The sequence below is a fragment of the Vombatus ursinus genome, unplaced genomic scaffold (genome assembly GCF_900497805.2).
Source record: "Vombatus ursinus unplaced genomic scaffold, bare-nosed wombat genome assembly UNPS02009770.1, whole genome shotgun sequence".
NCBI lineage: Eukaryota > Metazoa > Chordata > Mammalia > Diprotodontia > Vombatidae > Vombatus > Vombatus ursinus.
Genome location: NW_020949548.1, coordinates 11,239,354 through 11,264,099, shown reverse-complemented (window position 1 = coordinate 11,264,099; position 24,746 = coordinate 11,239,354). Strand labels below are relative to the sequence as shown.

Here is a 24,746-nt window from a genome sequence, read left to right as displayed (position 1 = left end):
TGCCCTCAAGGAGTTTATATTCCCAGTTTGGAAGCTACAAACTAACCAGGGTAAGGTTAGCAGGCTCACAAACAAGTAGGGGGCAGAATTGTCAAACACATAGTCTGCATTGTGGCCTACAAAACTCCCAAGTACGGCCCGAACCAGATTAAATCTTTACGGATGCTTTAGTGTTTCTATTCAAAACAGTGTGTATGTGTCCCACCCTGTCTCCCCACCCCACCACCACTAGGGGAACTAGTGTGTTTAAGAGAGCTTGTTCTTCTTTGTAATTGTCTCAGTCTTACTTGGGGAGGTTTGGGGGTGTCTAAAGGTTTCCTTCCTGGAATTTCACCTTTTGAACAAGTTAGGACAGATTTGTTGAGAGCAAGAACACATTGTTTCCTTCACCGCTTTAAAGTGCAGGGTTCTTCAGAATGTGTTAAATCTTTCCACCTGCGACTCTTTTCTGGTTCTTTTTGTGGTACTCCTGGCCTTTTCATGAAATGAATTAAATATTTGAAAACCTAATTCTAGTCTGGCAAAATGATTGTTCTTTTATTACTGGAGACTTTTGGTAGATATAAATATATATAAATGTTGGTTAGTTGATTTGGCATTCCCTATAAGGACTTGATTTAAGTAAATAAAAGTCCATATATTTGCAAATGCAAAGCAGCTTCTCTGAGTACAAAGAGATTATTTTCTGGAACAGAAAATTACACTTGATCTTAACCCAAATATGACTTAAAATAGGTAGACAGTGTCACAATTCATCATATTTCAGTGGATTTTATTAATGGAAATGCTCCCTGCATCACTGCAGACTGCAGTCCATCATGGCCTTACCCCATGCAATGCTTGTGTGGGCTCTTCCTGAGCCTCCACCTCACATGCCAACAGCCTGTCTCTGGGCCATACTACTTATGGAGGTATTCCTGAGCTGCCCTCTGCCATCCTGCACTCCCACCGTGCAATTGGACTGCTTTCTTTTCCAATCCTTTGCTTCTTTGTTGTTGTCCCTTACACTGCATTGTTAGGGTATATTATCCCTTGGAGTGTGTTAATGTCTGTTGACTCCATGACAGTTCTTTAACTTGAGTATCTCAGAGTATACTATGTTCCAAGATTCAAAACCACAAAGTTCAAATGTTGTCTTTGGAAGAACACCTATGTTGGAAATATGGGTCTTTGTGACACAAGGAGCAACTTGGGATGATTAAAAGGACTGCACAATTTCCCAAATACATTCTGTCCTACCTTTTTTCTTCCATTCTGGACCCAACTCAGTATCCATCTATAGTGCTTGTCCCAAGTGTATGTACTTACATACCACCTCAGTTGACTGGCCATCCAAACGGCATGTCAAATAGCATTTTTCATCCATTTAATTTTTTCCTGTATGGATTGTTAGAATAATTATGGGTCTCCTTAAGGAGGCACCGTGATGTTCTGGAGTTTGGTGCAGTCAGCACAGTAATATCTGTAAATGGAATGATCTGAAGTTATCATACCAGCTATAGAGAATCCTTCCATTTAGATGTGGAGCAAGAAATCCTCCATGAGAGTGGAGGATATGCTTTTACCAAGCATCTGTTTCCCCAGTTTTATGGTTGTCAAACAGAATTATCTCTGTGGGTGCATTTGTCGAGAAACACTAGATGATCTTAACATATGTATGAGTAACTATTTGGAGGAGAGCCTTTAAGGCTGTATTTTGTTTTGCCAAGCCAAATGCTTTTTTTAACCAACAAAAAATAGGCAGTGAGATTTAATGAGATATGTAAAATATATTGTGAAACTTAAAGCACTATGTATAAATATCTGTTGTGAACTAGATAGGGTCTGCTATAGATAATAGTTTATGAAAGCCTACCTATTCCCTTCTCATATTTTCATCAAAAATAACTTTGATAGAATATATAGTTTATTCTCAGAAAAATTTCATAAAGATGAGAAAGTAGGTATGTGGATTGTCCTTGTATTCTGAATTGATTCTTTCAGGGTCTTAATATGTAGTGTGATTTTTTTTTTCCCCTCCATTCTTCTAATACCTTCTCTCCCTGAGATATATTGTAAAGCAGTCCCTTGACGTTTTCAAGATTGTGTCATCTTCAGCATGAATTCCTTTCTTCTCTGTACTTGGTCTGATACACTCTTCTCAAACCTATTCCAGGGGAACTAAAGGGACCTATTTTTCTTAGTGGTTTTTTTTTTTTCCAGATTGACCCTTAGTGGCTATTTCCCATACTGTGGTAGACTCCTTCACTTAAAGGATGGCTGAATGTTACAGTAAATTTTTAAAAGCAGTGAAGAAATTTCAAGCCTCCCTTGATTTTCTGTGAAAAATAAAACATTCTATCTGGCCTGTTCAGAAGTGGACACAAGGGAGGTTGACAGGCAGAGCTTTTGAGTTGACAGTCTCCAGAACCTTGAGAGTCAACCATCTCACACCAGTTGTTGACGTTTCCCTTTGATCTTCCTCAGGCCCCTCAAAAACAACTAGGAGATTCCCTGAGTCCTTGCATGAGGTTTTTTGGCTATATTACTGTGTATTGTTGACAATCCCTGCATGGTACAATGGGAAAAGTATCAGGTTTGGAGTTGATCACAGAACTTGAATTTAAGGCGTGGCTTTGCCACATACCACCTGTGTGCACTTGGGCCTCATTTTATCCGCCCAATGAGGTTTGGATTTGATTACCTTCAGAGTTGCTTCCAGCCCTCAAGCTGTGATCCTATGGCTTTGTCTGCCATTTCTACTTCTTCATTGTAGTTCTTGAGAACTCGACATTTTAAAGTCCGAATGTGATTGTTTCCCTGCCATTGATGATGATAAAAACAGGTCATTATCAAAACACACCTATTTGTTACATTTTGGAGTATTCTTGGGATGTTACAATTCATTTGAGTATCACACTGATATTTATTTAGACCTTTTTTCAATTCTGTTTTTTTGATAAGGCAATACTTACTGTAAACTTTCACCATTGTGCTGAAGAATTTTGAAAATAGCTCTGATTCATTGGTTCTGATCCCTAAGTGGCCAAGAGATGATGTTTGCCAACTCAGATGATCTGGGGTCTCTTTTTAAAAAGTCTTTGTTTGGCATTTGCTGCCTTTTGGTTAAACTTTTTGCAGCAATCAGCATTTGTCTTTTTCCAATTCCCATTGATGGGTTCTTTGAATAGTTCAGAGTTGGGGCAGCTAGGTGGCGCAGTGGTTAGAGCGCCAGCCCTGAAGTCAGGAGGACCTGAGTTCAAATCCGCCTCAGACCAAACACTCGACACTTACTAGCTGTGTGACCCTGGGCAAGTCACTTAACCCCAACTGCCTCACCAAAAAAAAAAAAAAAAAGAGCTGGCTGTCTTGTTTAGGGGCAGCTACGTGGCATAGTGGATAGAGCACTGGCCCTGAAGTCAGGAGGACCTGAGTTCAAATCTGGCCTTAGACCAAACACTTGACACTTACTAGCTGTGTGACCCTGGGCAAGTCACTTAACCCCAACTGCCTAAAAAAAAAAAAGAATTATTAATAGTTCAGAGTTCTTCCATTTGTTTAATGTCTGTTCATCTTTAACTTTTCTCTTGATATGGTGTTAATTTTAACCTTTTTGACTAGTCAGCGGCCTGATTGGATATGTCATCTCATTTGTAAGTTGAGTCTCTTTCTCTAGGGAAATCTTTCTATATCATGCTAAAATATCATTTATAAAGTTGGGATTTTAATGGCAAGACTTTCTCTTTTTAAAAGACTTTGAAACTACATTTTGTTTAATTTGGCATTTTATGAATTGAGATACTCATCTTGAAATTTTATTCTGTTAATTTTTTCAAATGGATATATTTGTATTGTATGTATTATCACTTCATGTGGCTCATAAATTTTAAGAAGACTTTTATTTGTTATAAAGAAGTCTCCTCAGACTGAGAGTTGTACCGACAGTGGAGCTGAAAATGAAGGCAGTTGTCACAGTGATCAGATGAGCAACGATTTCTCAAATGATGATGGGGTCGATGAAGGAATCTGCCTTGAAAGTAATAGTGGAACTGAAAAGATTACAAAACCTGGTCTTGAAAAGGTACCTTTTTCTCTGTGATATTGAATTGAAAATTCAGTCTGTGAAACTTATTACTGGAGCTGCTGGGCATGGTGGTACATGCCTATAATCCCTGCCACCAAAGGAGCTGAACCTTGTGGATAGCTTGAGCCTCAGGAGTTCTGAGCTACATTTAGGGCAGAGTCGATCAGATCTCCCCTCCATGTCCAGCACCAATATGGGCAACCCTTGGGAGGAAGGGGTTACCAAGGCTAAGGAGCAGCAGATTGAGACACGTTGGTAATGGAGCCAGGTCAAAGCCTCTGTGCCCATTAATAGTAGGAGGACCACTGCACTGCCAGCCTGGTAAGGTGAAGAGACTCATTCTCCAAAAAAGAAATTTTGGAGCTGTCATAAATTATACTGTTAAACCTTCTTTAAGAAAGCATCTCTTTGGTCTGTTAATGTGGTCACACACAAATACTAAGAAAATATAACTATATTTTAAAAGGGCTTCAGTTTAGGAGAATCAAGTCAACCTTAGGTAACATCTTATGAAATAGCCCTGGTGGTATATTTGACTGTATTGAACTATTGAATGGAGGTATCCAGATAAAAATAATTTTGCCAAGAGACAATAATAGTGACAGACTTAAGACTAGCACCCTGGAGAGGATGCCCAGAGTCAGATTAAGTAAGATCTTTTTTAATCCAATAGAGCTTTGAGAGTAATTACCGTGAAAGGATTGATTGAATAATACTTGGACAGTGACTTGTGCAGCTAAGGTAGCTCTTCCTAGCTCTGCACTATGTTTAGCTTTGTAATACCCTGTCTAGTCTTTGAGGGCAAACAAGTAGGAGAAATCATGCCTATAACAGTAATTCACAGTTGCACAAAAAAGGTTTGTCTTAACCATTTTAAATTCTGCAGCTCCTTTGAATCTTCAAATACATGTGCAGGGTTCTGTGCTCAGGACTGAGGACATAAAGAGGAAAACACCCAGACTTGTTGCCCTGAATGAACCTTTAGTCTAATATGGGGGTGAAGCACATACATCTTAAATTAATACAAGTGTCTTTTGGGCCTATGAGCACCACTTCTTGATGCTTCTTCTGCCTTTTTGATCATTATTCAGTCTCTTTGATGGATCATCATTCAAATCTCATCCCTTAATTGTGGGTGACCTTATCAGCTCCCATAGATTCATCTGTCATCTCTATGCAGATAACTCCTAGATGTATGTCTTTTATTTCCCATTCTTTTTAAAAATTTTGAGTTACAGATTCTCTTCCTCCCCTCCCCCACTCATTGAGAAGGCAAGTCATAGAATATCAATTATACCTGTGGAGTCATGCAGAACATATTTCCATATTAGCCATGTTGCAAAAAAATAAAATAAAATAAAAAACAAGAAATATAAAGTGAAAAAAAATATGCTTCAACATCCATTCTTTCTCTAGATATAAATAGCATTTTTCATCATGGGGCTTGAAATTGTTTTGGACCATTGTATAAGTCTTCCCAGGTTTTTCTAAAATCATTCTATTTGTCATTTCTTAGGGCACAATCATATTCCATCACAATCATATACCACAACTTGTTCAACAATTAACCCATTTGATGTGTATCCCTTCAATTTCTTATTCTTTTCACCACAAAAAGAACTGCTATAGGCATTTTGGTAAATAGGTCCTTTTCCCTTTTCTTTGATCTCTTTGGGCTGTAGAGTCTATTAATAGTGGTATTGCTGGATCAAAGGGCATGTATAGTTTTAGAGCCCTTTGGGCATAGTTCCAAATTTTTTCTCCAGGATAGTTGAACCAGTGCACAGCTCCAGCAACAGTGCTTTAGTAAGCCTATTTTTCCACATCCTCTCCATCATTGATCGTTTTCCTTTTCTGTCTTGTTAACCAATTTGACAGGTGTGAGGTGGTATTACCTAAGAGTGATTTTAATATACATTTCTCTAATCAGTAGTGACTTAAAGCATTTTTCCATGTGACTATTGGTAGCTTTGATTTCTTCTCAAAACTCCCTATTCATATCCTTTGACCATTTAACAATTGGGGAAAGGCTCTTATTTTTATAATATTTGGGTCAGTTCCCTATATATATATTTGAGAAATGAGAAATTTGCTATAAATTTTTTCCCCAGATTCCTGCTTTCCTTCTAATTTTGACTATTGGTTTTGTTTATGCAAAAACTTTTTATTTAATGTGATAAAAATTATCCATTTTACTTCCCATTATCCTCTCTGTCTCTTGTTTGGTCATAAACTTTTCCTTTACCCGTAGATCTGACAGGTAAAATTTCCCATGCTCCACTAATCTGCTTATGATATCACCCCTTACCTCTAAACCATGTACTCATTTTAACCTTATCTTGGTATGCCATGTGAGATATTGGTCTGTGCCTAGTTTCTGCCAAACTGCTGTCCAGTTTTCCCAGCAAATTTTGTCAAATAGTGAGTTCTTGGCCCCCAAAGCTTTGCATTTATTAAACACTAGATTTTATATGTATATGTCTAGCCACAGTCTCTCCTGATCTCCAGTCTCACACTGCCAACTATTACACTTTTTGAGCTAGATGTCCTATAGACATGTCAAATTCAGTGTATCTAAAACAGAATTCATTCTTTCCCCAAAAAAGCCATCCTGTTTCTATTGAAGAAACTAACATTCTTGTAATCACCTATGTTCCCAACTTCAGATACATCCTCAACTTCTCAGTCTTCCTCATCCCATGTAGCTAGTCAGTTGCCAAAAAACATCATTTTTACTTCCATGAAGCAACTAGGGGGTACAGTGGATGGAGCTCTAGGCCTGCAGTCGAGAAGACCTGAGTTTGAACGCAGCCTCAGATACTTAATAGTTGTGTCACCCCAGGCAAGTCACTTAACCTCTGTCTGCCTCAGTTTTCTCAACTGTAAAATGGGGATTATAATAGCACCTACCTCCTTGAGGTCTTGTGAGGATCTGATGAGATAATATTGTGAAGCACTTAGCACAGTGTCTGAGACTCTGTATCTTAAATAGGTGCTTTATTCCTTGCATCTACCCTTACCTCCAGACTTATATAGTTACCAGCTTAGTTCAAGCCTTCATTAGCTTTGGCCTAGACTGTTGTGACATTCTCCTACTTGGTTGCCCTGCTTTAGGCTCTTTCCTCTCTAATTTATTATCTACACAGCTAGCTACTAAAGTGATTTTCCTAAGGTACAGATCTGTGCTGTTTCCTTGCTTAGCAGACTCCAGTGGCTCCCTGTTAGGAATACTTCTCATTGTTATTTATCACCCTTCATAACCTGGCTTCTTTCTACCTATGGTTGACACAGTTGATGGGACCTGCCTTCCCAAGGTGAGGGAAAGACACAAAGCAACCACAATAATAACAACAACAAAGCAACATTTTTTTTTCTTGGAACATTGTCTGAATCTTTCCCTTGCTGTCATCATTCATTTCTTTGTGTTGTATTTAACTATGACTATGTCGTAGCTTCCTGAGTATAATGTAAACATCTTGAAGGCAAGAACTATCATTTTTAATCTAAGTATCCACAATGCCTAGTAGAGTACCTTGTACATAGGAAGCATTTCGTGCTTTTGATGAAATTGAACAAAACTTATCTCTTCCAAACCTATTTCTGCTAACCTTTCTATTGCTGCTGATAAGAATACTATTACCCTCATACCAGCTCAAACCCTATGTCAACTTTGACTCTTCTCTCTCACCCACACATCTATTCCATTATCAGTGTTTCCCCCTCCCCCCACCTCTTTCTACTTCATAATATTGTTTGTGACCATCCTGCCTTCCCCATACATCCTATGAAGCGTTGGTTGGGGTGATGGGCTTGTGTGTCCCTTCCCCCCGGCCTTACCTTTACTCCCCCCTGCCTTACCTTTACTCCCCCCTGTGACCACTGGCTGCCTTGACAACATCAGGTCGGTCATGCAGGAAGAGCAGCTTAGCTGCTCCTAGCGTCTGGGTGAGCTTCATGTCTCCAACCCTCGTCCTTGTGGTGAATGGAAGGACTATCAGGCCTTTCCATCTACCTGGCCTCCCCACCCTCCTGACTCCTAGGCCCTGTCATCTGGCTGGCCAGTGCACCCTAATTATTCCCGGACCTTGCTGTTTGCCTCATTGCTGCCATCCAGCCTGTATCTGGACTCTCTTTTATATGTTGTCTCTCTTAATTAGAGTTTGAACTCCTTGAGAGCTACACTGTCCCCTCTTTACATTTGTATTGCTAGTGCATAGCACAGTACTTGGCATTAAGCACTTAATAAACACTCTTTAACTCAATTTACCCTAGCTAAAGCTTGCATCAGATTTCGGGGGGGGGGGGGGCGTGATGCTGGGGAAAGAAACAAGCATTTATTAAGTGCCTGCTATAGACTAGACACTTTGCTAAGCTCTTTACAAAAATAATCTCATTTTATCCTCATAACCCTATGAGGTAGGTGCTAATATCAACCTTATTTTACAGTTGAGGAAACTGAGGCAGATAGCGGTTAAGTGACTTGCCCAGGGTCACAGAGCTAATAGGTGTCTGAGACGCAATTTAAACTCAGGTCTTCCTGACTCTTGGTTCAGTGCTCTATCTACTGTGCTACCTTACTGCCTCTAGAAACTCCTTAGGCTTTTATTTAAGGCCTTTCTCAATTTGGACGACTCCTACCATACCACTGTATTTCACACACTACTCTCCTTCATAGCATCTGTGTTTCAGCAGTGTAGATTTTTTTTTAATTTAAATTTTTTCTCTCCTCTTACTCCCCCGCCAATTTAGAACACTTCCACATCTCTGCCTGTTACAGTCTTTCTCTTCTCAGGCATAGTTGAATTGTGTACCTGTTTCATATAGTCTTACCACTGCCCCTTCTTCCCTTAATCCATCCTGAGCTGTAGTCACTTTATCTGGAGCTCTCTTTCCCCTTACCTCACATCAAATGATCTCTAAAGTTCCTTCCAGTTGTCAATCTATGACCTGTAGCCTTTTATCTTTATTTGCTTCATACTTATTTATATTTGTAAGGGAGACTTGACCTCTGTTAGTTATAACATCTTTGAGGGCATTTACCATCATTTTCATCTCTTGTGTTTGTACACACTTTGTACATAAGAAGAGCTTAATAAATATTTGTTTAATTAAATTTGTCTTAGATTTGTGTTAAATACTCTACACTGGAGTGCATCTCTAACTCTATGGGAAGCTATGAGTATAGTACCTGTTTACATTTACTAGAGGTGCTTAAACCATATGAAAGAAATGGAAATCCTAAAGTGGGATTTTGGTGATTAATATCCCATAGCAATTCAACAACTTTTATTAAGCACCTGTTTTTGTAGTGCCTGCGTTATGTTAGGTACTAGATGCAAAGTTTAGTCAGGAACGTGAAGGCGTGGACTATCTCTATAGTGCATTTATCTCCATGTTTTTCTCCCATACTCATAAGAGAACCATTTTTTAAGGGAAATAAAAACTTTTAAGATTTTTTTCATTGTCTTTTGTTTTTGCATCTTCATTTCTGTATATATTCCCCCCTTTACTCATTCCTATCCCCTGTAACAAAGAATAAAAAAGAAATAAAGAGAGGCAAAAAAACACAGCTGAGCAAAACTAACCAACACATCCACCGAGTCTGGCAGTGTATACAGTGCTCACAGTCGTACTCTCTCAGCTCTGCAGAGCAGGGTGGGTTATATTTTCCTCATCTTTTGTTTGGGACTAAGCTTGATCATATTTTAATTCCATTTCCACTATTAATAGTCATTGTGAAGTATGCCAAAAAAAAATTAGAAGAGAAGTAGATCATGTATCTCTCACAGATATATGTAGGAGATGTCTTCTTAAACAAGAGAGAGGTAGTTACAAAAGACAAAATTGATAACTTTGTTTATTTAAACTGAAAACATTTTGCACAGACAACATTAATGCATCCAAGATAAGAAGGAAGTATTCAAATGGGGAAAAAAAATCTTTTTGTCAGATTTCTCTGATAAGGTTTTGGTATCTAAGACATAAACAATAAATAAATAAATGTAAACACACACACACATATTACTAAAAGTCATTCCCCGATAGATAAGAATATGAACAAACAGTTCCAAAAGAACTGCAAAGTAGTCACAACCACGTGAAAGAGTGCTCCAAATCACTAACAAGACAAATGCAAATCAAAATTACCCTAAAGGTTTTTATGAAAAATGGCAGTACTCCATTTTGGAGGAGTTGTGAAAGGATAGGCACACTAATGTTGTTGGTAGAGCTGTGAAATGGTACAACCATTTTTTAAAGCAGTTTGGAATTATGCAAATAAAGGGGCCAAAATATTCAGACCCTTTGAACCAGAGACTCCATGACTGTGTTTATACTCCAGGGAAGCCATCAATCTGAAGAAAGTCTTCATATACACCAAAATATTTATAGCAGCATTTTTGCTATAGAAAAATAATAATATATGAAACAAAATAGATTTCTATCAATTGGGGGATGACCGAACAAATTGTGGTACATGAATGTAATGGAATATTACTGTGCTATAAGAAATGATGTATGTGATGAATACAGAGATGCATGGAAAGATCTATATGAGCTGATGCAGGGTTTCAGCTGAGCCAAGAAAACTATGTACACAGTAACTACTACAATGTAAATGGAAAGAACAATGCACCCCAAAAATTCAAAAGCGAATGTAATAAAATTATAACGATCAAGCAGAATTCTAATGAAGAGATATGAGAGGGCACCCCCTACTTACCCCTTGTGGAGGTGGGAGGTCGACAGGTGCTACACATTGTACGTTTTGAACTTTTTCAATCAATTGTGCTGATTTTTTTTCCTCTCTTAAAAAATACTCTTGTTATATGAGATGGCTCTCTGGGAGGGGCAAGGGAAAAAGTCTTTGGGATAACTATAATGATGTAAGAAATGGAAGACAATAATAAAAACTTATTTTGTAAAAATAGTCATTGTATATATTGTTTCTTATTGTTTACTTCAGTTTGCCTTAGTTTGTATGTCTTCCTATTGCCCCTATATTCTTCATTTTCTTTATAATTTAAGGTACAGGAGTGTTCTATTACATTCATAGAATTTTGTTCAGCCATTCCCAAATCTGTCAGCATTTCCTTTTTCTCCATTTCTTTGCTACTTTTGCCATAAAAATGTGCTGCCATAAACATTTTCTTGTATAGAAGACCCTACAGGGATCCCTTGGGCAAAGAGTGCAGTCATGTTAGTAACTTTCTTAGCCTAAATTTCACTTTGCTGTCTTGAATGGTTAGACTGTTGCACAGCTCCACCGTCAGTGACTGGTTTTCCACAGTTCTTCCAACATTGGGTAGATTCATCTTTTGTCCTCTTAGGCAATTTGTTGGTTGTGATTTGTAATCTAGGGTTCTTTTGACTTAAATTTCTCTTAACAATGGCAATATGAATCAGCCTTTCATGGAGCTGCTCAGAATTTTTCTTTTGAGAGCTATTTGTTTATGTCTTCTGTCCTCTTGTCCATTATGGAATTGTTTTTGGTAGTATATATTTATTCCCCATATATCTTGAATATTAAACACCTTTGTCCTTGTTTGATTAAGAATTATTTCCCTAACCATAACTGAAAAGTACCTAATCTGGTTCTCTTTAATTTTTTTATTTGAGAAAACTCAACTTTATTATAATCAGTGGGGAGTTTTTAACTGAGAAAGTGGTGTTAGAAGATTCAGATAGCAATTAACTTTGCTTGTGAATGAATGTAGGGTAATTCTGGGTAAGTTATTATGGTGAGAATCTCAAATATAATCACTAAGTGTGGTAACACCCAAATCTAGGTGTTCATAAAATGATATCATTTGTTTCCCTGTTCTAGAGGATGTAATACAGATTTCATGTTAGTAATGTTAAGTCATTTCAGTTGTGTACAATTCTTTGTGACCCCACTTGGGGTTTTCTTGTCAGCAGAGTAGTATGCTATTTCCTTCTCCAGCTCATTTTACAGATGAGGAAACTGAGGCAAACAAGGTTAAATGATTTGCCCAGGGTTGCACAGTTAGTAAGTGTAAGAAACCAGATTTGAACTCAGGTTTTCCTGACTCCTGGCCTAGTATTCTATCCACTGCACCACCTAGCTGCCATTCTTCCTGTTTGTTTTTACTAGCTGTGGACCACAAATAGACCTGTTTTGTACTCAGTAGCTTCTTAGTATGCCTTATGATTAGAATGGAGGAAAAAGTTACAGTCCATGAAACAAACGAGATTTTGTTTCTGATTGTCTAGCAATTTGTAGATTCACATTATTATCTTTGTTCTCCCATATAGCATAGACTGAGACCTCTAGTGGTCTTATTTTACATGTATGTATTAAAGAGGGTGGAATAAAGATAAATGAGATTTCTTGTTTTCTCATTCTGTGTTGCTACTTTTCATTCTAGAATTCCTTGCTATACGAACTCTTTTCTGTTATGGTTCATTCGGGAAGCGCAGCTGGTGGTCATTATTATGCGTGTATAAAATCATTCAGTGATGAGCAGTGGTACAGCTTCAATGATCAGCATGTTAGTCGGGTAAGCGAGTACTTAAAGATTTTTGCCCTGGCAAGAGAAATTGATATTATGTCTGTTCATCAGCAAGCTGTTGGGAGGATGGGGATGAGGTATGAAGGGGACATGGAAGACTGAGTGGAGCTAGGTTTTCTTAATACTCTTCCTTTTCTGTTTTAGTCTCACTGATTCGGCAGCTGCTAAAATTCTTTTATTTTTCTCTTTACCTAACCTTTTACAATTGTTCCCTGATCATCTAGTACTAAAATTCATTGGTAGGTATTGACCACCTGAGCATTTTACATAGACCTAAATTTAGGTCTGATAGATGTGAGTGGCTATTGTAATTGTGCATGTGTTGCCCTCTCTTTTCCTTTTCCTTTTTCCTTTGGTGTGCTCACCTTTAAGAGTGCAGCAGTTTCCTTTGTTTAGTGACAATGTAGAGTATCAAACTAAATATTTTACAGTGTAAAGTACTGTGATATGTTTCAGATAACCCAAGAGGACATTAAGAAGACCCATGGTGGATCTTCAGGAAGTCGAGGATATTATTCTAGTGCCTTTGCCAGGTTAGTAACTTTCTAATTCTTGAAAGGTAGGGCACAGGATCATCAACTAGATTTGTGCATTTGAATTTTTTGTCCTCACTTTGTAGTACTGTTAATGTATTTTAACTTGCTCTTTAATTACAGTAAGTCACTTTGGAAAACAAGCTTATTGGATAACAGAATGACTTATCAAGAGAGGCAGTAGAATGATTTCCTCCATACATACTTACAAGCATGAGAAGATTTCACTCATTTCTAGGGCAATTTAAATGTGAATCTATCTGAAAAAAGCCAAATGACTCTTAATCATGAAGTAGGGAAAAGTATTTTTTATAAATACTTTTGACGTAATAAAATGAAGGTCAGTCACAGTTGACTTTTCTTTGTCTTCCTACTAGCTCCACAAATGCATATATGCTTATATATAGATTGAAGGATCCTTCGAGAAATGCAAGTAAGTGTGTTCAATTTGATTTTATGAACATAATAATAGGAGCATTTTCTTGCCAGTTATATAGCACTGGATAAACATTTTTCAAGATTAAGTTAGTGAGTTTAATGTGTGTAGAAGAATTCAGATATCAGGAGCTAGATACTTCTCCTTATGTTAATATTTCTCGAACTCGAATTTGAAATATAGTCGTTGAATAGAATGTTTCTTATAGAATAGTTCTTATAGAGTAATTCTTGCCAAAATGGTGACTAAATTTGGAAGATAAGTTTTAGAGTTATTTTAAATTTTTTTAGCAATGGAATCCTTAGTCAACATTAAATAAACTAATGGTAAACAGTAAACATTGTTGTTTAAATACATGCCTTGGAACTGTCTTATAGATGAAGCCACTTTATAATAAAGTTCTTTTAGTAACAAAATTACCTTAAATATGAACCAATATGGGCTCACTCCCTATTGTTTTCTGCTCTGTAGACGTACCATTATAATAACATTTCTATTTAAGAGGATTTTAAATAGTCTTTCCTAAAATTATGTTTTATAGAAGGCATCTAAAAGACAGTTTTTAAATTCATTATTTCTGTTTTAACATTCAAGTGGTAACTGATCAAAATCTGCCTCAAGTATTTTTGCAAAAAGGTGTCTATGGAAATGAGGAAATATTTGGAGTTTTCTCCCTAATACATCTCTGAAACAAAGAGATTCTGTCTTTTAACTGGATTTATTACATTCCCATAATGAATGAAGTCAGACATAGGATATTTATGATTACAGAGTGCTTTTATATTCATTCTCACTTGATCTTCCTGACAACCCAGAAAAGTAGACAATGCAAGGTATTGGGCACTGTGGAAAGAGCCCCAGTGCATTCACATCTTGTTTCTGTTGTTTATAACCAATTTGACTTTGGTCAAGTCATTTGACCTCTCTAGAGGTTCAGTTTCCTCATCTGTGAAGTGAAGAGGTTAGCCTCAATGGCTTCTAACATTCCTTCCAATTCAAACACTAGGATCGTCTTAAATCCCCATTTTGTAGATGAAGAAACTGAGACCCAGAAAGGTTAAGCTTTTTGCCTTAAGTCACACAGCCACTGAAGTGGTAGAGTTGAGGCAAGCCTCTTCACTTTCATGCCCAGTACTCTCTTTACTAGTTAAGTTGTCCTGTCTGCCATTGTTCCTCTTCCCAGTATACCCCCTGCAATCGAACAATGCTCAGAAAACAAACAAAAAACAGTTTCATTTTGATACTTGTTCATGAGCTTGGATAGACTAGGAAAAGCATAAATTACAACTGTCTATTTATGGTCTCTCAGCAGTCATTTTGTTGTTGTTGTAAACGTTTTGGTTATACTATTTTATTTTAGTTGAAAGACTCAGAAATTAGTGTCTTTTGTGTGGGTTTTTTTCCTCTCTATTTTTTAGCAATTATTTTATGCAAAGTATTACACTCTGAGAGAGCTACAAAAATAATTAAGCCATATACCCTGCACTCATACCCCTTAAAATCTAGGTCAGGGACTGTGATACACAAATGTCCTACAGCCATATAATGTGATGCCAGAGAATGTGATTTGTTGTTGTTGTTGTTGTTTTGGAGTTTTTTTTTGCGTGAAGAGAAAGTTTGGTATTATTGAGGAGGGACAAAAGTTGAGGCATCATGCTTCATGTTTTATAAAACTCGTATCTTTTCCAGCTAGGAACTAACTAAAGTTGCTCCATTTTTCAATAATAGTTTTATTTATTTATTTATTTATTTTTGTTTTTTGGTTAGGCAGTGGGGTTAAGTGACTTGCCCAGGGTCACACAGCTAGTAAGTGTTATGTATCTGAGGCCAGATTTGAACTCAGGTCCTTCGGACTCTAAGGCCGGTTCTCTATCCACTGCGCCACCTAGCTGCCCCTGAAAATAATAGTTTTAAAAAGATAAAATGAAAGATTTTACTTTCCATGGAGGAAAAAAAAAAACATTATTTCAAAGTCTTGTTCTTTGTACTATAACTATTTTGAAGTCAGTACTGACCAGAGAAAGTATAAGACTTCATTGTAACTCAGAAGATTTTCTTATCTGTGAAGCCAAATGTGAGCTTCAATTTTATGAGTTTATAACCTACCTCTTTCCATGCTAGGAACAGAAGAGCCAGATCTATTTGATTCCCAGTCCAATCTGCTATACCTTTTGGCAAGGAGATGGAAAGATGGTACTTTTTTGGAAATGGGTCTGGAGGTTAGGCCTAAAAGAGTTGGTGTGGGATCATTAGTAAAAATCAACTCTAATAGATATACAGGCTACCTTGTTCAATAAATAGCCCAGCCACTATCTTAGCACTTATTGACAGTCCTTGGAGGAGATGCCTGATGGAGATAACTCAAAGGATAGGAAACAAGGGAGAGCTAAAAAAGGGTAATCAGAAGAAAGGAACTTGGAAAATAATGGTGAAATGATGCAGGAAAGGAAATGGTAAGCCTTGAGAAGATTAAATTGATTCTGTAACATTTTCAGCTGGCCTATAATAAGTTAAGTTTAGAAATCCAGTTCTCTTGCAAATTACTATTCTGTTCTTAGCCTCAAGGAATTCTGTTATCCTAGGGGGTGTGGGTGAACACCAGAGAGTCTGGTCTGGTATCTTTATCAAGCTATCCTTCAAGGATGTTTGGTTTTCTGTTCAGAGAAGTCTAGCCCACTATCTTTGACCTTGCAGGTGGACTCAAACAATAAACATTTCTTAGTCATAGGATGGAAGGAGTAGGTTGTTGCCAGCCTCTCATTCCCAACTTCCAACCAATCATATTGTTCCCATGTCTCACCTATGTAACCAATCATGTTGTCCTCAACCCCATGTCACCAACCCTATAACAAATTGTATTATTTCCCCACCTACCCTCTTCTACTCTTTAATCTTATAAGAAGGAACTGAGTCCCCATCTTGGGATCTCTGGCTAAACTGAGGTAGTCATTGAACCATTCTATTGGTAGATAGCACCTCTGTTAAAATGTTATCTTGCTCAGAGAAAACATGTCTCAGTCTACCTGTGTTCAGTTTCATCCACAACAGCCTAAAGGAGGCAAGGGAAGGTCAGCACTTGCCTCTGAGGGTTGTTGTGAGGATCAAATGAGATAATATTGGTAAAGAGCTTGGCCCACAGAGTAAGCACTATATAAATGATGATGATGGTGGTGGTGGTGGTGGTGGTGGTGGTAACCATGATGGTAATAGTGGTAATGATGATGAAGAAGAGTCAGTGGTATGTTTTAAGTCTTTTAGCTTTCTATAACACGAAAAGCTTTTGGGAAAGGCTTCCTGATTTGTTGTAGGTTCACTCTGATCAATTACAGGTCTAGAATGGAAGGATTAAGGATATAAATAAATTACTTAAAATATAACAAAGAAGGATAAAACAAAGCAATAGAGAGAAATGTCAGTGGATTAGTTATGGTACAAATAAATAAATACACCTTTTCCTTTGAGAGAATTCTTCAAATGACAGGAAACTGAAATAACCTAAAGCCAAGAAAAAGGACATGAGATTTTGGAGCAGGTTAAAGTTTTGGGGAATTGTATTCTCCTTGTAGAATAACCTTCTTTCAGGTCCCATTGCTTATAGGATACAATATAAACTACTTAGCTTGGTATTTAAGGCATTGTCCAGTGTAGGTTCCCCGCTACCTTTCCAGCCTTCTTTCATACCACTACCTTTCACAGACTCTGCATTGCACTGCTAACTATTGCCCAAACTCTATCCTCCATCTTCCACCTCTGTATTTTCTCCATGCTTGAAATATATTTTTTGTGGTCTCTCAGAATGCTTGTCTTCCTATAAGGCTCAGCTCAACCCTCCTTGATTCTCCTAGTTAGTTCTCTTTCCCTCCTTTTCTTTGTACTCCACTTATGATATAGATATATATAGATATAGATATAGCTCTCTATATATATATAGATCTATATATATACATATTTTTTTAAATATACCACTGCCTGAAGAGAAAAATAACTTTGAGAGTCAGGACTCTTCATTTTTACTTTTGTCTTTCTGGTGCTTGGCACCAACCCTTGTATATAGCAGACACTTGGCAAATAATTATTGGATTGAAATAGGATATAGGTTGTCTAAACTCTCTCTCGCATTCTGTCCATGTTTTCCATAAATCTTCTCCATAGCCTACTGAGAATAAACAAGAAGGTGCAGCCATCAGACTCAGGAGAATATGCGTGTCTTATTTTATGTATTAGGCTAATCTTGGTATTAATGGGAACTGGCTAGTATTTTTAACAAAATATATTTATTCATTTTCCATCTGTCCAAAAGGACATGTCATAGGTGCCATTGGTAATGAGGATGCTAATCATATTTTAACTCTGTGTGTGTGTGTATGTAAAGACTTGGGCTCCAAGTAAGTTGTAAAAACAGTTGCTTTATCCACATTGGTAGGAATTTACCTCCCAAAAATTCTTCACACCAATGAAATCACAGGTCTGATAACCCTCTCTCACTCTCTCACTCTCTCACTATCTCTGTCTACCTCCCATACACACATTGCATCTCCAACCAACCCTTTCTTTCTAATCATCCAACTCTCTCCCCTTCCTCTCTCACTCTCTCCTCCCATTTTTCTCCCCTGTCCAAATATATAAAACCAAAATGGAAGTGTCCCATCTTCCTTCTTTCCTGATAGTTACATCAGGCAGGCCAGGTTTTGAGTCAGTAATACCTGAGTTCAAATCCTACCTCACCCACTTACTTGCTGTGTGACCCTGAGCAAGTCACTTAACCTCTGGCTGCTTCAGTTTTGTAAATGGAAGTAATAATAGTATCTGTCTCCCGGGGTTGTTGTGAGGACCACATTACATATATAAAATGCTTTGCAAAACTGAAAGCTCTATATAAATGCTAACTATAATAAATTTCAGATTCATTCTTCAAAACTCAACTCATAGCAAATTGACAGTCAAAGGAATACTTGTTGCAGATATGATCATTTTCAGATCTCTGTGTAGAAAACTGTGTAGGGAAAGAACTGTCTTGGTCTCTACTGTTCTCTTACACTAGTAAAATAAACCAACAGATCTGGTGTTCAGGGTGATAAAAGAGCTCAATCAAAGTGAAAGTGCCTGATTATTATTGTTGTTATTGATAGAATTTTTAGAAGTGAATGACTACCCAGAGCACATTAAGAATTTGGTGCAAAAAGAAAAAGAACTGGAAGAGCAAGAAAAGAGGCAACGTGAAATTGAACGAAATACCTGCAAGGTTAGATTTCTCTCACCTTTATCTGAAATAAGGAGCATTCTAACAGTGGAGTAAAATGGGTTTAACATGAGTTCTTTTGACATAGCGAAGTTCTTTAAATAATTGAGATAACAGAATTTTGATTACCAAATAACAAAACAAGTATTTTTTAATAAAAACATTCTTGTCAATGAATCTAAATGATTTTTTACATTTTGTATAAAGAAAGATACTTAATTTATGAAGATGTGAATTTTGGCCCGGTTAAATGTTGACTGGATTTGTGTTACAAATTGTATTACAGATAAAATTGTTCTGCATGCATCCTATGAAACAGGTGATGATGGAAAATAAATTGGAGGTTCATAAAGATAAGACCCTAAAGGAAGCAGTACAAATAGCTTATAAGGTATGTTGACTCATGTTTATTTGCTAAATTTACATTTCAGTAAATAGCGTTTATGTTTTTACTGATCAGTGACCATTCTTACGTAAGAGAGTAGTGCTGAGATTTGTGATTTCATATATGAGGATACTCCTACGGATAAGCTACAACCTTGGTCTTCCTTTGACAGTAATGTCCATGTTTTTCCATAAATCCTTTCCATTGTAAATCTTCAAGCTTGAAAGCCCTCTTCTTATTCTTTTAGTATCTTAGAGGACCCATTATATCATTCAGGCTGCTAATTCTATGACATTTTATTCCATGATTTTCTGTCACTTTTATTTTCTTTTGTAGTAAAGCCCTGTGCATATGCCCAAATTCTCTTTCTACTCGATTTTGGACCCAATAGCAGCACATGTCCAGAGACAGTAATGAAAACAGCTCATTGCAGGAACCCCAATAATTATCCTGTTCTGGGTATGGGATTCTCTCAAAGGATGTACCTTACCTCCCTCCTTTGGAGTATATTCAGCTTCTCTTTGATAATGTTCACATTCTCAAAATGAATTAGGCTGGTTAGGATTTAATATTAAAAGCTGAAGGAAAGGCCACTCACATTTTAATAATTTTTATTGTAACAAGGGAAACCCAAATAATCATTACCACATATCATAATGTGAGAATTAAACTATAAAACTTCACATCAGATACTCTTTGTGTTCATTGTGGTTTTGCCTCTGGCTTGCTATATGATTATGAATAAAATTTAATTTAACACATATCAGTGAATGGCAGTGGCAGCATTGAGTGTTTATGTAGCGCTGTACATTTTACATGGTGCCTTCCTCACAGTAGTATTGTGAAATAGGCTATTCCAGTGACTCCCTGTGATTCCTCTGCTTAATTTCTGTTATCATATAAGTATTTTATATGGAAAAGTCAGGCTCAAGTTTGGTAGCTCAAATGACATGTCAATATTTGGTCTAGTTCAGGGAAGTTGGTATCATGTAGAGTACCCACAGCACTCCTTAGGGCTGCCTGAACCAGGTTAAAATGGAATTGAGAAATATTTAACAAGATAAATAAAATAAAATCAATATAACATTACATTTTAAAACTAAGTCAAAATGCAGCCTGCAGGATCCTTATGTACTGGACAGTGGCTGCCTGACAGCACTGGTGTAGTGGAATGAGTTTTGCATTTGGAGGCAGAAGAACTAGATTCCAGCACCAGTTCCATCGTTTAATAGTGCAGCTAATCTTTTAATTTCTTTTTGTCTCGGTTTTCTAATCTGCAAATGGAAATGATAATAACCTGAACCACCTAGCATACAAGGCTCTAGTAAAAAAAACACTTTATAAATTATGTGAATGTGAGCCCTTATAATGTAGCCCTTGTTATGCAGGCTAGGCTGCTTGAGAGGCTTTCTCTACTCATTCATAACAGTGCAATTGTTGCCATATAATTGAACAGATGATGGAGTGATTCCTGTATTTAAACTATGGCGTTTTCCCCCTTATGATTCACAAGCTTATATGCTCACAAGTTGATAGCCTACAGTTTATGTAGTACCCTGACTTTTGAGTGTAGTTTAACTTTAAAATTTGCACTGAAAAGCTTTTAATATTTTATGTTTGGAACACTTTGTTATGTGGATTACATGCTTAATAATTTAAAATATCATTTGAGGATAGCTATAAAAATAGAAGTTAGAATTTTAAAAGCATTTAATTATACCTCTAGATCTGTTGTATTTGTGCATCTATATGAGTCACAAATATATATTTAGGACTATAGGTAATAATAGTGATATTAGATTAAATAAAATTTGTGGGGTAATTTTTCCAATTTTAGATGATGGATTTAGAAGAGGTCATTCCCCTAGATTGTTGTCGTCTTGTTAAGTATGATGAGTTTCACGATTATCTAGAACGGTCATATGAAGGAGAAGAGGATACTCCAATGGGACTTCTACTTGGTGGAGTCAAATCAACATACATGTTTGATCTACTCTTGGAAACCAGAAAACCTGATCAGGTTTTTCAGTCTTATAAACCTGGTGGTAAGAAATATAATACTCTTAAGAATTTTATATACTTTAAGTTACTTAAAAGTAATGCAGGGTGGGTTTTTTCTATTTTTAACTTAAATGAACTTAATTTGAACAGTTTTACTCATTCTCAAAATTTAGAATGACTTTGGCAAATTAAGAAGTGTTTATGAGCAAGCATTTAAAAATTCAAAAGGCATGTGTACAAAGAAATATCTAGAGAATGCAAATAAACAGTCCCAAGTACAAAATGAAGATAATTATCCTTCTTCCTTAACTTAGACAAGATCTTGAAGTCAAAAGGCTGCGTCTGTTATTCGGCAATGTAGCACTGTTTCTGGAAGGAAAATTTGAAAGTAAAATGTATAGAGCTGTGTGTTTTCATACTGCATTTAAGTGATACAGAGCACTTTCTTTGCAGTATTCCTATAACGTGGGCAAGTGCTAGTATTGACTCAGTAGGAAGAAACTCTGGATTTGGAGTCAGGATCTTGGTTAAAATCCCAGCTCTGTCACTTACCACTTGGTTGGCCTATAGCAAGTCACTTAACTTACCTGGGGCTCAGGTTCCTCAGGACCTGTCAAGTAATAGAGTTGGACTGGATTCCAGTTCTGTGATCCATAGTAACCTCATCTTAAAGATAACTTCATTGAAACTTACTGCTTTGTCCAGGGTTACCCAGCTCATAAATATGAAATCTGGGACTCCAGCCAAAGTCTGCTGACTTCCACCATATCATAACGTGTATAGGAAAAAAAAATTCCAAAAAATTCCAAGTTACTTTAAGCATTATTCAGGTCTCTACTCTGGCCTGTGTAAAATTTGTTGCTCCCTCGCTAAATGGATATGAAAGAAAGCAACAAAGATGATTAAGACCTGGAAAATAAGACATGAAGATGAGTGAAAACAGTTACTATTGAGCATGGAGAAAGATCTAAGGCAGAGATTCTTAACCTTTTTGTGACATTGACCCCTTTGCAGCAAGGCGAAATCTATTGACCCTTTCTATTTGTAACCTACGTTCGCAAATGAAGGAAATGTTAAATTTCAGTTAGAGGTTAATGAAAATAAAGATGTAGTAGGGGTTTTTTTTCCATCTAAGTTGATGGACCTCCTCAAATCTCTCCATGAATTCTTAGGGTGAGGGGAGGGGAAGATGCTGTGGACTCCAAGGGAAGAAGCCCTGTGAATACTTGAGCATTTTAAAGTTCCTGTTTCTTTGGAATAAAAGAATGAGGCCAGGCTTAAATTTTAGAATTAGATAATTAGGTGAATGGAAGAACCTTCAAACTAAAAGGATTTACATAAAAGTTTCTAAGAACATTAGTGAAATAGTTTTTCCGAAGAGATCTTAGCTTATAACAAGATAATTATAAACAATTTAGGTTAGATTATTTATTAGTAGTGGTGTGGACTAGATGAGACCTTAAATGCCAGCCCATTTTTGTTTCAGTGTAGCCAATATCTAAGATAACTAAATGGTGTCAGTTCATAATTTGTAAAGAATCAAAATTGTACTTTGGTACTTCAGAAAGTATCAAAGTAGAGCATTGGAAATAACATTCCAAAAATATTCTCATTTTAGAAGACAGATCAAATTGCTTTTTCTGTACTATATATGAAATGGTTGCATATTGCTTTATTGGTAATGTATAGAGCAGAAGTCACATTTAAAGTAAATAGTGAATTAAATATTAACTATGAATTAAGGTTATTGGTTAGTGGAAAAGCTTGAGGCATCTTAGGAGCCCAGTTTACTGAATTCTTTTTCATTTTCATTATGGGAAGTTTGGTTGATTTGTTAAGAGCAGCTCTTGGTGAAGAGTGGCAAAGACAATGTCTTACTAAATGTGTTCATTATATTTTTTGGTTACATAAAGAAAATTTTCATCTTTGTGACTATATCAAAAACCATACTATGAATAGCTTATTTAAGTCGATTGCTTTAAGTACTAAGCAGTTCTGTTCTTATGTTTTTCCAATGTGGCAGAGGTGATGGTGAAAGTCCATGTGGTTGATATAAAGACAGAGTCTGTCGCTCCTCCAGTTAGTGTACGAGCTTACTTAAATCAAACGGTCACTGAATTTAAGCAGCTTATTTCAAAGGTAAGCTTTAAATAACAGTCTGTATATGGAGGAAAATAATTTCCATGTCTAATGTAGATTTATGGTTAGTTTTTAGCATACATAAAGTTCAGTAGCACAGTAATGTTTTTTGAGAAGGATGTCTAATGGTTGCATTTCTTTCACTAATACTGATGAATGCTTCATTTGAAAGGACAACGTTTGACAAGTGCTAGTGATGTGAATGCTTTAAGTGACTTAATTACCACAGTTTTTGAGAGTGCTTAGCATTTTCCTTTTCTTCTCTTTACTTTTTTTAAGATTGTTCTTAAAGGGTTTGACACGAAATATTTGTTCATCCTCATTTGCCTAAAAGAATTACTTCAGGCATATTCCAAGTATACCTTATTCAGCAGACTTTTTTTTAGTACCTACTATATGCCTTTGATAGACCATAGAGGATACAGAGATGAATAAGGCATGGTTATTACCCTCAAGTTGCTTTTAGTTTAGTAGATTAGGTCGGTCAAGGACAGAAGTAACTGTTAAGCAGAGCAGAATATGATCAATCCCCTAAGAAAAGTAGAGTGCTGTGGGAGTTCAGAAGAAAGAGAGTCACATTAACATTTCATTTTTGTTTTCTGTGATAACACTGCACTGCTACACATTAAAATATGTTCCCAAATTATCTTTGTACTTGTATTCAAAGTATATTTTGCCTATGCATTTTTACTGGTCCATATATATTCATTTGTAGAAATTAGGATGTTGGAGATGATGATTGTTAACCTTTTTCTTTTTAGTTCAGAAATAACAAAATGCCAATGCTTTTGATCATTATTAGAGCTATGTGTACATCTGCTTGACTTTTAAAAGATAATATTGTCCTAGATAGACATGTAAACTACAATTTTGGAGTTAGTTTTGATGGGGAGGAGAAGGGGAGTAGGTATAGGCCTGAGGTTTAGCAATCAGGGAACTCCTGGTGTGGAAACTGCCTTCACAAATGCAGATCAGCAACTTTTCTGTGACTTGGGTATAAGAGTGTTGCCTGGAATATTAATATGTGAAGTAACTTGCAACTTAGGTGTCAGAGCCAGGTCTTGAACCCAGGTCTTTCAGGCTCCCCAGGCTGGCCCTCTATCCACTATACTAGAGAGAAACTTCCTTAGCGTTTTATGATTGAGGAGGCAATGGACAGGTTTTGTTAATGTCCTTTTTGACCTTTATTTAACATATGTTTTTCTGTTCTTGCCATTTATTTAAAGATAGAGGTGTGCATGAGCATATTCAGGAATGTAAAGCCTGCCAGTTAAATGGGGGTGAGGGGTAGGAGTCGGGGGGAGCAGCAAGATAACAAGGGGCAGCTCTGTGCCATTATTATCTTAGGCAGTCTTCCCCCATGCTCTTCTGTGTTGTTCGAGCAGGTTTCTTGATTTATATTCTCTGAGGGAGTAGAGA

The 24,746-nt window shown here is 36.8% G+C and overlaps 1 protein-coding gene across 2 annotated transcripts in view; it reads left to right on the top strand.

Moving 5' to 3' along the window:
* USP47 (ubiquitin specific peptidase 47) overlaps positions 1-24,746 on the top strand; it is a 110,045-nt gene that overhangs the window by 70,881 nt on the left and 14,418 nt on the right. For both annotated transcript variants that reach the window (XM_027852591.1, XM_027852590.1), the window contains exons 11-18: positions 3,893-4,060; positions 12,451-12,582; positions 13,051-13,127; positions 13,505-13,560; positions 18,693-18,805; positions 19,089-19,193; positions 21,025-21,232; positions 23,212-23,327. In XM_027852591.1, the coding sequence (XP_027708392.1) occupies positions 3,893-4,060; positions 12,451-12,582; positions 13,051-13,127; positions 13,505-13,560; positions 18,693-18,805; positions 19,089-19,193; positions 21,025-21,232; positions 23,212-23,327 (975 nt within the window). The remainder of the gene's footprint in view (positions 1-3,892; positions 4,061-12,450; positions 12,583-13,050; positions 13,128-13,504; positions 13,561-18,692; positions 18,806-19,088; positions 19,194-21,024; positions 21,233-23,211; positions 23,328-24,746) is intronic.